Raw genomic sequence first — 13,406 nt, forward strand, 5'->3', positions numbered from 1 at the left:
ACTAGTTACTAATTACATATTCAATAGTGTAATTAGATTACTGTACAAATTACTCTCTCCAAAAAGTATTTAATTACTTATTACTAATTACTTTCTATATCCTACATCAACCTTGATTAGATAAGTGATTCAAGGATAGGCATGAAACGGCTCTTTTAATTCATTCAAATAAATAATATTAAACTACATAAAGTACTCTTATTAACTGACCAAAGTATTACAAATGTGAGAATTATACATTAAAGCACAGATTTTAAAGTTAGACTCTGAATTTTGATGTCAATTCCACTATTACACACACATATTACACAAAGTATTTAGTTTAATTACATCAAAAGTAACTAATTAAATTACAGAAAAAATAAGAGTAATCCCTTACTTTACTTTTTCAAGGGAAAAGTAATTAAATTACAGTAACTAATTACTTAGTAACTAGTTACACCCAACACTGATTGCATCATGACTTATGTATTGTGTTGTGTATCGTATCGCATCGCAAGGCCCTTGCCAATACACAGCCCTAATAAAATATAACAATAAGTAAGGTCATATATAATATAATATAAATTATGTATGGGATAGAATAATGACATTATTGCAAATTTGAACTGCTACATTATATTCATGACGACTAGGTACATTTCATCACAAAATTCTCATTACCATAATGTGTCCAGATATTCTTAACTTTTTGTCAACCCTATTACTGCAACATGTTCAACTGATTACAAAATGCATTTGGATGCTCTTTATATTGTCATCAAGTATCAAAGCATGTGTCACTAATTCTTTTTAGTTTTTAACAAACTGACAGCCTTAAAAAAATACACTTGTTTTTTCAAACACAGTGGATCATTGAATTACCTGGAGACTGAGGTTCTGCAGGGAAACTCCAAACGACAACGGAGAATTAGGATTGGTGACCTGAACACACAATTGCAAACAACATTGACAACTGCAAGCAAGAGTGACGACTACACTTTCGAACCGTCATTATTATTATTATTATTAAGTGACATATTAATAGACAGACACATAAATTGACGTCATCACCGGCACAAAGCTCCAAACTGAAAAGTCTGCACAAAATAAAACTAATGTACTCACATCATCCTCATAACGGACGTGTATGTTGGAGATTTTCACTTGCAGGTTTTTGATCACCTGTGTGACCAGTTTTTCAGCAAATGTATCTTGCTTCTCTGCCTTTGGATTCTCTGAACACAGACAGATGAGAAAACTTAACGAATGACATCATTGATCTTCACATGAAACCTGAATTCTTCTCACACCTTTCTCTGCCGCTTTCTGTTTGGTCTCCTCGATGCGCTGCAGCTCCCTCTGCCGCGCCTCCTGCAGCTGCCGCTCCTCTTTCTCCGCATCATACTTTATACCTGCATTGAAAGACATGCGATATATATACTATACAAACTGTATGTCTTTACGCAAACACGTAGCGTTTTAGTTCATATCTGTTAGCTTTCTATATTCAAGCGTAGGCATGTAGACTTGAGGGTCATTTGAATGAATGACTTGAATGACATGCATGACATACAAATGCGTTTCTGAAGCAATGACAAAATCGTTTACGCGACAACCAACCATCTCCAGCACATAACGTTATCATCGAATGTTCAGACACGGCTACAGTCTGTGTCAGCTCTTACTAGCAGCAGGTACGATGAGCAGGTAGACTTCATCCAGCGTAGCCTCCACGGACTGAGTGTACAGATTCTTCCAAGGGATTTTCAATTCCAAACGGCCTGACAAACAACAGAAACATCCAACAATCACCAAAAAAGCTTCAACCATAACAGGAGTAGTCAAGATACAAATCACCAAAGCCTTGGACTTAGAAAGAAGTCCCAGTAAAACATTTGAAACTATTAAAAACAGTATTAATTAATATACAGGTAGTAAAACAAAAAGAACCCTAAACTTGATTAATCTTTCCTAAAATATAAAGCAGCAATAAATGTTATTTTTGTATAAAATTATGTTTAAATGAATTATGTATATATATTCATTTATGCTGCATGTGTGATGTTATTAAAACAATATTTTTGCTGTCATCGTACTAAAAGAAGGATTTGATCAAAGCACAATTGATGTTAGATGTATAAACATTTATTTTAATGTATTTGTACAGCAATTTACACAATACATCTTATTCCATAACAGCTTTACAAACAACACTGCCCCGTGATCACTTAAAAGAGATGAGATAGACAACACAAATGTAAATGTTGATATGAAAATATGCATGTTGCAAAAAGACAACTTAATCAGAAAAATAACCGTTTGTAATAGTTGGTAAACTTAAGGTCGCTGGTTACACTTTTGGGGACATTTTTGCAGCCCTCTATTAACTCACCTATGTGTCCTGCCCGGACTTTAAAAGGAATGTCAAGTTGACTCTAAATTTAAAAACAAAAAAGTCAGATAAGACACTGGTTACAGTAAGTTTTTAAACAGTTTAACCAAACAATAGAATAATTCATATTAGGCTCCCTTAATACTGTAGATATTCTCTACAACAAAATAATTCAAGACGTACCAGGGCATTCTCTTTTATTTCAAGGTTTCTCAATATGGCATCACCTGCAAAAATAAAAAATATAACACGTATTGCAAAATATTACATTATGACACTTTCTGCACATGCCATATCTTAAAAAGCATATGTTGAATTGGTATTGAAAGACAGTTTGTAGTGAGTCAAGACGACTCAAAAAGAAATCCTCAGCTATAAAATATAACAATAAAAATTTCACTTGATATTAAGTATTTGCTAGCTGCCCTTACAAACAAGCATGTAACATTCACATAAGTCACCCCTGTCATCAGCAGGATTATCTGTCTATTATACATAATATTACATAAATGTCTACAGGTGCTGAGTAAGGGTTGAAAGTAAAAGTGTGAAGCAAAATATAATGTAAAGCCTATAGTGCACACCCTTAAAAACTAAGCCACACTTCTCCAAAACCCATTCACAGTCCATTGTGCATAATAATCGCTTAGTGTATGTTTTCAGTGTGTTCATCTATCAGTGATTGCACAACTACAGCAATAGCAATAAAACACTTCATACTTTCACATTCCAATAAGCAAACAGATTGTCCAAGCTAAGGAACACCAATATCAGTAACGTTACATGACATTACCCTGATCTACAATGGATGCTGAAATAAAAACCTTAAGTTCTTTCCAATAAGCTTCCATTTGTTTACATTAGTTATCTACATTAGAAAACATTATTATATATTAAAAAAACGGATCTTGAATATCAATAAATTCTTCATAAATAATAATCGCTCAAGTGTCAGCTGATGCGTTAAGTAACGGTATTGAGACGTTGTAAAGTGTTTCCAAAGCATTTAGATGTCAAAAATCCACACATGTACAATGCTTTTTTAAACAAGAATACTCTTTTGTGTTATATGACTCATATTACGCATGTAAATACACTGACACAGTTGAAGTGTGCTTCACTCAGGGTTCAATGTAGGTAACTCACAGGCTCAGTTTTGCCCTGCATGCTAAAAGCACATATCTCCACTCTTACATTTATCAACCCTAACTAAACAACATCACGTTATTATTAGTGTACACAACTAACGATTTAAATGAAACCCTAGTGTGTCATGTAGGCTAGTAGTGATTTAACTACGGTTGTCCATGATGACGGTAAACGCATGCTCAGACCTGCACTCACTCAATGTCAAGGCATGACTCTCACGTTACAGCGTAGGGTCGAGATCTTCGTTAATAGTCGTGCATTTCAGAATCATGAAACTTCCCCTGAACTTCATCTAAACACGGGTTTAGCCCTGACTGTCTGCTTTAGCAAAGTAAACACTTGGTTTTGACACCTGGCACATTTACCTCCCCATATGCCAAGGCTGAGCTGCGAGCAGTCAAGGTTCACCACATAATCCCCCAGAAACCTGTTCAAGACATCGACCACCACCGACTCGAACACCATCTTTATGTCCTGATCATACAGACATCAGCATGCTTTCCTGCGTCTGCGACTCGTGCACCATCCGAGAATGTAGTTGTGCTTTCTGACCGTCCCGTTTCCTGAAATAAACATCACTGGAGATACTGGGAGGTACTAACACTTCATTGGGTCTCCTGTGCGACACTGCCCTCTGCTGTTGAACATCCTCATCCCCTCCCGCACGCGCTGCATAGACGTGTAAACGTAACTTACGTACATACGTACACACGCTGGGCAGTTTTTTTCATGACAAGGCATACTGGAGTAATTACGCTGGAAAATAATATTTGTCATCAAGGAAATAAATAACAGCAGTCTATTTAAATATATATTTAATCAGAACACAGTTCTTTTCATCTGTAATAATGTTGTGCAATATTTCTATTTTTCCTTGTTCACCTGTTCCAAAAGATTGAATAAATGCATGTATTATATTTGGACAGCGCAGATAAATCTTATAGTTTCAATAATTCTTAATTCAATTAAAACTAATTTAATTGTTTCTTAAGGTAAGCTACGGGACATACAGTCACACCACAAACTATTTGACACATACACCATCCCCCTTTAGTCACGGGATCACGGGAAACCACTTCACTAAATTAATGCAACAATGCAAAATTGTGAGAAGCACTATATATAAACTTGGAAAATTTTGAAAACAAAACATGGTTATCGATATTGTGTTAATTGTACACTTATAATAATGTCATAAATAATTTAGCACCTGTTCATAGTTTTGCCTTCAGAGCATCAATGGTAGAAACGCTTTCTCAGCAACACTGATATATTGAGTGTGATTCGTTAAAAAAAAAACACATTACTAATAATAATAAGAAAGCAGATTGAAATGTTAATTTCTGGCTATAAACCCCAGCCAACATTTTTGTGGGGCCAATGTAGGCCCCATATGGGCTTGAGGCATGGGCCCCAAGTGGGTTTGTCCACGGGTTCCATGTCGGCCCTATGTGAATTAGCCCATATGAATACTATGTAGAATCTGAGTGGGACCCAAGTGGGCAACATGCATAAGGCCCATATTGGTCCCACCTTATAAAGCCCATGTGGATTAAACCAAGGCCCTGTATGTTTAATGGAGGAGCCCTGCATAGTGTATACTTGAGTGGTTCTAGATTATGTTTTTTTGAGGTTTCCTACCTGGACAGTACAATTTTTGTTATTGCTAAATTGTAATTGACCTTTTCCATTCTTATGCTCTACCAAATACAATGCAATTTTTACTGATTAAATGATAACTGCAGCATTTGGATGTTGCTTTCTTAGATGTTAGTCTTCAAAATAAATAATCTACTACTTTATATTTGCCTGTACATCATAAACATAATTGGTGCATTCTGAAAATGAAAAACACATGGATGTTCAATATCAAATTTATTATAATTTTCTGATCCTTAACACAGAATATTTAACTCAACCTTAAAAACAGTCTTAAATGTTAAATTCATTAAAAATAGTTTGATAGATTTCAGATCAGAAAGGGTACTTTAAACTCAACAAAAAATATTTTGAAAGCTTAAACTGCTGACAGTCTGATGTTTTGTGCCAGACTGCGTTAAGGGCTCTTTTTCCACCCCTGTCTGGTGCTCCAGTGGTTTCTGTCCACACCTGTAACAGAGGAACACAAATACAGTTATTTGATATGTCCAGCATCACATAGTTTACAGCACAAATGAGTACTCTACATGCTATCAATTTAATGTCAAACAATTCAAAAATGCATCACCTCACAATAACAGAATTATTAGTTGACAAGTAGTATATACTATATACTCTTATGAACAATCTGTTATGTGTAGTCTGCATAATGAAGACAAAGATGCTGCATCTAGGTGCAGATCAATCATTTAACCCCCCTGGGGTCCGAGTGGGTTTTTAAATATCCTGAGATTTGTGCTTTTTAGTAACGCACCCATATTTTAATACATTGTTATAAGTGGTGGGAAATTATCACGTCGTGCTGTCAATCACTCTCTGGTAACGTTACGCTGAGAACCCTCAAAGGCTTTTCATTTATAATTAGCACTACACGAACCAGAAATATCACGCAAACAAAGCAAATACAACAAATCCGTGTAATATGATGTACATTGTCAGTAAAAAAACAAGGTTCTTGAAGAACACATTAACGTATTTAAAATGTAATGGGAACTAGCATTCTAGCACTACACAGGCTACTACAACGATAGCGCGGGCTGCATAAATCTGGTCTCAGAACAGATTACAATTTATGTCCTAACGTTACATCGTTTCTGACATCAGCCTTTTGATCTTTAGACGTCTGAGGAATTAAAAAGAATGGCATTAAATGGTTAAACATCGTAAACATACTCGTCATAGGCTGTGGTAAAGTCAATTCAATTTTACCTCAGGTGGAAAATGGCAGGTACACGCAGGCTTACAAAATGCAAAGGAAAATAACGGTCAAAACAGGGTTCCCAGTGCTTGATAACACGGATAACAAAAACACGCTTAAGAAAATATGAATTTTACCTTATTTTTGATTATTTCCAGTCCCGACTCGATAAACTTGCTGCTCGGTGGAGTTGCCAGCGCGCCACTGCTCTGCCAAAGATATCCTTCCGCCGATAAAGAATCTCATCTGTAGTTTGATTTATTTATTTGATTTAAATCATAGCTGTCATTTAAAAATTTTCAACAAAATAATATTTAATTATGTGATATAAGAAAAATATACCAAAAATATACCAAAACTCAGGAGAACTACTTTGTCAAGCGGAACAAAGTGTTCTCGGTCAGAGGTGTGCTCGACTCCATGCATCACCTGCGCAAAGCAATCGGGTTATGACATCAAGATACCGCGACATCGTTTCTAGGCAAGTGCTTCCTGATCGAACTCGCGGTGGTGTGACGTAAGCCGGTCGGTCTGCGCAGCTAAGTACGAAGTCGAATGTATCTATCACACTGAGCAAGAACGTCGCTTGTGAGACTCATGTAAATTGACCTGGATTTCTGCATTTATCTATCGTGGTTGATTTTCATACAGTTAGGACAGTGAAAGGAAGAAAATACTGATACAGGCCTATTGAATGAATTAACAAAAATATTCCAGAAACTCCATTTGCATTAAATACATAACAAAATCAGCCTAAATATCTGAGATATTTGTATGTTAAGAGGATTATCAACCAAATATAAGAACTTTAAAAAGTTCAAACGCATAATATATTTTAAGCATGAAATCATATGCCCACTTGGAGCCCAAGAATGTCACGAATAGGCAGAAGAACCCAAGCGCAGGCAACGGCAGTGAAGGGGTTAACAGATACTTTATTTTAACAAAGAAACAAAAACAGAAACTAAAACACCCACGATGGGGAAAAACCAAGAAAACAAGATAACATGCAGCAAACAGAACACAGATGAACTAAGACAGGGAAAACTGAACAACACCAGACAAACGCTAAATAACAGACTTACAAAACTCGACTTGACTTGGAATATTTAAACAGAACACTGGTACGGACAGGAACAAGAACAACGAACGAGCACAGGACAAAGAAACAAGAGGGTATATATAGGGAACACAAACGAGGGATAACGACACAGGGCAGGTGTGGGTAATCAAACACTTAGGGAAGGATAACGAGGAAACGAGATGGCGGGAACAGAGACGAGACACTGGAAAAACACATGAGAGGTATAAACATCTCATGGTCTTCCCACATAAAACCCTAGAACTCTGCCCCGATCCCACCACACGACTAGAATTTCATAAACAAGACGGTGGGACCGTGACAAAGAAGGTCTCATATGGGCAAAGCTATGTGGGACCCATATTGGTATCCCACACGGGGCCCATATGTTTTGCCCATCTTAAACCTATGCCCATGTGGAGCCCATATCGCCCAGATAAAACCCATATGGGGCCCACATACAAATGTTCAAATGTACGCATTTAAAGGAGTTTAAAGGCATAATATGTATTTTAATCATAAAATCCATGTGCCCACATGCAGCCCATAAAGGTCCCATAAGGGCAAGTCTACATGGGACCCACATTTGTAATCCCACATGGGGCCCATATATTTTGCCCTTTTTATCCCATGCCCATGTGGAGCCCATGTCACCCAGATATAACCCACATGGGGCCCACATACCAATGTTGGCTGGGACAATACGTAAACTGAAGGACCCGAAGTGAATATGCTCAATTACTTTTTCCAGTCCGGACAAAACTAGCTTTATATCCATTTAAGAAAAAAATATGTATTTATTTTGAATGAAATGCTTTACTACCAATGTAGAAACACGTGTTTATATTTGACTGTGGTCGTTGCAGGCAGCTTCTGATCTTGATGAGATAAACGTTATGATGCAACAGGGAGTTCTGGCGTTACCCAGCGCTGTGTCAGTCAGTATCTTAGTCGTCGTTGCTTTGTTTGTTGCTAGAGCACTGAAAGTTTTGCGCTTCGTGCGATTGCTTTTGAGTGTTTTCTTGGCGTTTTTTCTGCTGGATTTCTGTTCTTGCGTGAAGGAAGTGAGACCGAATAGTGACTGAGAGGTTTACTTTATTCGTTGACTCCACCGGATCGTCCGACATCATTTCGGCTCGCTTTAGCGATTGGAACAGCCCTGCAGCAACGTTACAGCTTCAGCGACTTGGTTGGATTTGACCGTTGAACATCTCAACATGAATTCTGCAGTTAGTGTTCAATCTGCCGAAGATGTTGATCCCTTCGAGCGGTATGAGCCTATAACATCATGGGCTGAATACATGGATAATTCCGAAGCTGAGGGGTACATTGACCCCCGGCCATTAAAGATACCATCCTGTGCTGTACTGGATTTCCCCATGTTGGCCGAAGATCTGAAGACCTCACCTGCAGTCCCAGCGACAGGACAAGAGACTCGTGAGTTATCGATTTTGTACTACAAAAGTCTTGTAGTGTATTTTAGCCTTAAGGCAAGGCCATGTCAGAGAAAGAAATCAATGGATGCCAACTTTGGTAATTTTTTGTGGAAAGTACTAAAACGCAGTGTCAATCAAAGCATTCATTAAATTAATTAAACGATTACAGATATAAAGACACAATACTTAATTTTGTCATTTTTATGGCTATGATTTTGATGTTCCTAAATGTTTGATTTTAAGACATTAGCCTGCATTTCACAGTCAGGGTAACATTTTATTCAAACTTAATGACTTTTGTGGCACTTTTTGTCAACCGGGGCAGTTTAGACCTGCATTTTTTAAAACTGTCTTTGGTAAAGTGCAGTTTTATGTAGAAAATACTCCGCAATGGTGAAAAATAATGAATCCGCTCATGGTTTATCATCTTAAAAACACCACATAACCATGCTAACAACATTAAAAACTTGATTTTCATCTTGCAGGGCTGTCCAGTAAATGGCATGGAGTGTCTGAGGAAAAGAAAAGCAAACGTCAGAGGAGGAATAGAAAGCGTAAATTATTACATTCTTTTCTAATCTGCCCAATACTATCAATGCACTTTTATTCTGCTGCTTTTGAAAATCAATCATAGGATGAGCAGTTTTGTCATTTATCTGCTCTGATTTGTTCTCAACAGTGTTTTCACAAAATAAATCATGGGATGGACAAGAAATGGACACAAATCCCCTCACCACAACTGCACCAGCTCCTGTACCTCAGTAAGTTGAACAAATTCTCTCGATTTATAAGTGCTCGAATGTTTGCAGAAATGACACTTAAAGTACTTTTTCTTGTATTTTTAGGCCTCCTGCCTCAAAGCCTCCTCCAGACATCTCAAACTTTGAGGTCAGATTGCCTCCAACTTTTGGTAAGTTGAGTTACATTTTGTTCTCTCCGACTGAAAACTTCAGTGCCCTTTTATTATGTAAAAACGGTTTTGGTTCTAATTTTTCATATGAATCAATTGATGAACATGTGTGTCATTTATCTGCTCTGATTTGTTCTCAACAGGTTCTGCAAAGAGGCAACAAAAGCCTGAGACCAGTTTTAATGAGTTGTGCAGGGTGCTGGATGGACTGGAGGTGTACACCAATCACCCCACCACATATAGACCTGTAGCTCAGTGAGTAAAACACACTGTCTTGATTTGTAAGTGTTCCAATGTTTGCAGAAACTATATTTAAAATACTGTTTCTTGTATTTTAGGCGCTATCATCATCACTTGCAGCGCTCTAGAAAACAGGACCTCTCTTACAAAGCATCCGGTCCACCTCAGTGAGTTAAACAAATTGTCTCGATCTGTAAGTGTTTGGATGTTTGCAGAAACTGTATTTAAAATACTGTTTATTGAATTTTAGGAGCACTTATCCTTACTCGCAGTCTTCCAGAAAACACCACCCTTCTTTCAAAGCAGCTGATCTACTGCAGTGAGTCAAACACATTTTCTTGACTTTTAAGTGCTTGAATGTTTGCAGAAATGACACTTAAAATACTTTTTCTTGTATTTTTAGGTGTAATCCTCCTCCTTCAGACGTCTCAAATTTTTAATTTAAATGGCGTCATACCTTTGGTAAGTTGTGTGACATTGACTACGTTTACATGCGCATCAATAATGCGAATATTTCCAATAATCAGAGTAAGGACTTAATCGCAATAACATGTTTACATGACATGAGAACACCTCTTTGCATGGAAACGTAGTCATTTTGTTCTCTCTGACCAACAGTGTTCCTTAATGAGAATTTTTTATTTTTTGTTTTGAAGATCCTAAATTCTGGTCTTTTATATCAATCATTGGACGATTGGATGAGTTTTGTCATGTATCTGCTCTGATTTGTTCTCAACAGCGTTTGCACAAAATAAGACACGGGGTGAACAAGAAATCCCCACAAAACCCCCAACCACCACTGCTCCAGCTCCTGCACCTCAGTAAGTTGATCAAATTCTCTTGATTTATTAAGTGCTCGAATGGTTGCATAAACAACGCTTAAAGTAATCTTTCTTGTATTTTTAGGCCTCCTGCCTCAAAGCCTCCCACAGACATGTCAAACTTTGAAGTCAGACTGCATCCAACCTTCGGTAAGTTGAGTTACATTTTTTTCTCTCGGACCAACAACTTCAGTGCCTTATTTTGTAAAAACTGTTTTGGTCTAATTTTCCATATTGATGAACATGTGTGTCTTTTATCTGCTCTGATTTGTTCTCAACAGGTTCTGCAAAGAGGCAACGAAAGCCTGACACCAGTTTTGATGAGTTGTGCAGGGTGCTGGATGGACTGGAGGTGTACACCAAGGCCCCCGCCACATCTAGACCTGTAGCTCAGTGAGTTAAACACACTGTCTTGATTTGTCTTTGTGTGAATGTTTGCAGAAAGTGTATTTAAAATACTGTTTCTTGTATTTTTAGGCGGTATCATCCTTACTTGCAGCCCTCAAGAAAACAGGACCCGTCTTCCAAAACAGCTGATCCACCTCAGTGAGTTAAACACGTTGTCTCAACTTATAAGTGCTTGATTGTTTGCAGAAATGACACTTAAAAGTACTTTTTCTTGTATTTTTAGGTGTAACCCTCCTCCTCCCGATGTGTCAAACTTTGAATTAAAATTGCCTCTTACCTTTGGTAAGTTCTGTTACATTTTGTTCTCTCTGACCAACTGTTACTTTAAGAAAAATGTTATTTTATTTTTTGAAGATCCTAAATGTTGGTCTTTTATATCAATCATTGGATGAAAAGTTTGATAATTTATCTGCTCTGATTTGTTCTTAACAGAGTTTGCACAAAGTAAGACATTGTGTACAAGAAATTCCCACAAAATCCCCTCACCACAACTGCACCAGCTCCTGTACCTCGGTTAGTTGAACAAACCCTTAATTTATCGTTTTAAAAATTGTCTCGATTCCGAAGTGTTCGAATGTTTGCTGTATTTAAAACACTGTTTCTTGTACTTTAGGTGCTATCATCCTTTCTCGCGGTCCTTAAGAAATCAGGAACCATCTGTCAAAGCAGCTTATCAACCTCAGTGAGTTAAACAGATTGTCTCAACTTAAAAGTGCTTAAATGTTTGTAGAAACTGTATTTGAAATACTGTTTCTTGTATTTTTAGGCGCTATCATCCTTACTTGCGGCCCTCTAGAAAACCAGACCGGTCTGTCATGGCAGCTTGTCAACCTCAGTGAGTTAAACAAATTGTCTTGATTTGTAAGTTTTCGAAAGTTAGTAGAAACTGTATTTAAAATACTGTTTCTTGTATTTCTAGATGCAGTCATCCTTACTCGCGGTCCTCTAAAAAAGAGGACCCCTCTTTTAAAGCAGCTGATCCACCTAAGTGAGTTAAACAAACTCTGTCGATTTGTAAGTGTTCAAATGTTTGCAGAAACTGTATTTAAAAAACTGTTTCTTGTATTTTAGGCGCTATCATCCTTACTCGCGGTCCTTAAGAAAACAGGACCCCTCTGTCAAGGCAGCTTATCAACCTCAGTGAGTTAAACAAATTGTCTCAACTTATAAGTGCTTTAATGTTAGCAAAAACTGTATTTAAAATACTGTTTCTTGTATTTTTAGGCGCTATCATCCTTACTTGCGGCCCTCTAGAAAACAGGACCACTCTTAAAAAGCAGCTGCTCCACCTCAGTGAGTTAAAGTAATTGTTTCGATTTGCAAGTTCTCGAATTTTTGTAGAAACTATATTTAAAATACTGTTTCTTGTATTTTTAGGCATTATCCTCTTTACTTATGAAAACAGTCCTTCAATAAAACAGGCAGCTGGTCCACCTCAGTGAGTTACGTGTGTATATCTACAGGTAACAGGTAAACACTAGTGATGTGACATTTGAATCGAGGCTTCGGAGCTCATGTCAAGAAAAAATGGGAGCACCAGATGAAGCCTCGATCCCAGTGTCATTGAAAGAGAGAGAGAGTCCGTTGACTTCACAGCAATGGCAGTTCATGGAGCCTCTTATTATTTAGTTATTAGTAATGCATGGAGCTGCGGGTAAACAGACCAATTGAGGTAAACTTTTAAAAGACGCAAGCCATTTAATGAATAAAAATAAATTAATATTAAATAAATAAAGAATTAAAAGAAAAAACATAACTTCCTGGAACTATCTAAAGGCTCCGTGACTCACGTAGCGCTGTCGCGACTCTCTCTCTCAATGGCTCTGCTCGATCCGAAGCTTGTATTGTTAACGTAGAAATCACGTGGCCAATGACAAACAAAGCTTCACTTTCTGCTCAATCGCGTGTGCATTTCGCTTCACGTGTCAGAACATTCAAACCCCAAAGCTTTTAATCCTTATTCGTATTTTAGTATCACATAATACACTATAGATAATATTGTGTGTACATATATGTGTGACCCCATACATATACAACATACAGTAATGAATCATGAATATTAACTCATACTGGAATTTATTGCCGCACTTTAAATTAAATTAATTTATTATATTGACCATTCACACACAC

At 37.2% G+C, this 13,406-nt stretch overlaps 1 protein-coding gene across 4 annotated transcripts in view; it reads right to left on the bottom strand.

Moving 5' to 3' along the window:
- The window catches only part of vps13a (vacuolar protein sorting 13 homolog A), a 57,137-nt gene extending 53,018 nt beyond the window's left edge, over positions 1–4,119 (bottom strand). For all 4 annotated transcript variants that reach the window (XM_057357575.1, XM_057357574.1, XM_057357573.1 and 1 more), the window contains exons 1-7: positions 3,889–4,119; positions 2,558–2,601; positions 2,375–2,417; positions 1,668–1,763; positions 1,293–1,394; positions 1,108–1,217; positions 865–924 (exon numbers count right to left, since the gene is read on the bottom strand). In XM_057357575.1, the coding sequence (XP_057213558.1) occupies positions 865–924; positions 1,108–1,217; positions 1,293–1,394; positions 1,668–1,763; positions 2,375–2,417; positions 2,558–2,601; positions 3,889–3,988 (555 nt within the window). In that variant the 5' untranslated portion in view covers positions 3,989–4,119. The remainder of the gene's footprint in view (positions 1–864; positions 925–1,107; positions 1,218–1,292; positions 1,395–1,667; positions 1,764–2,374; positions 2,418–2,557; positions 2,602–3,888) is intronic.
- Positions 4,120–13,406: the final 9,287 nt, after the last annotated feature.

Source organism: Triplophysa rosa, linkage group LG17 (assembly GCF_024868665.1).
Source record: "Triplophysa rosa linkage group LG17, Trosa_1v2, whole genome shotgun sequence".
Lineage (NCBI taxonomy): Eukaryota > Metazoa > Chordata > Actinopteri > Cypriniformes > Nemacheilidae > Triplophysa > Triplophysa rosa.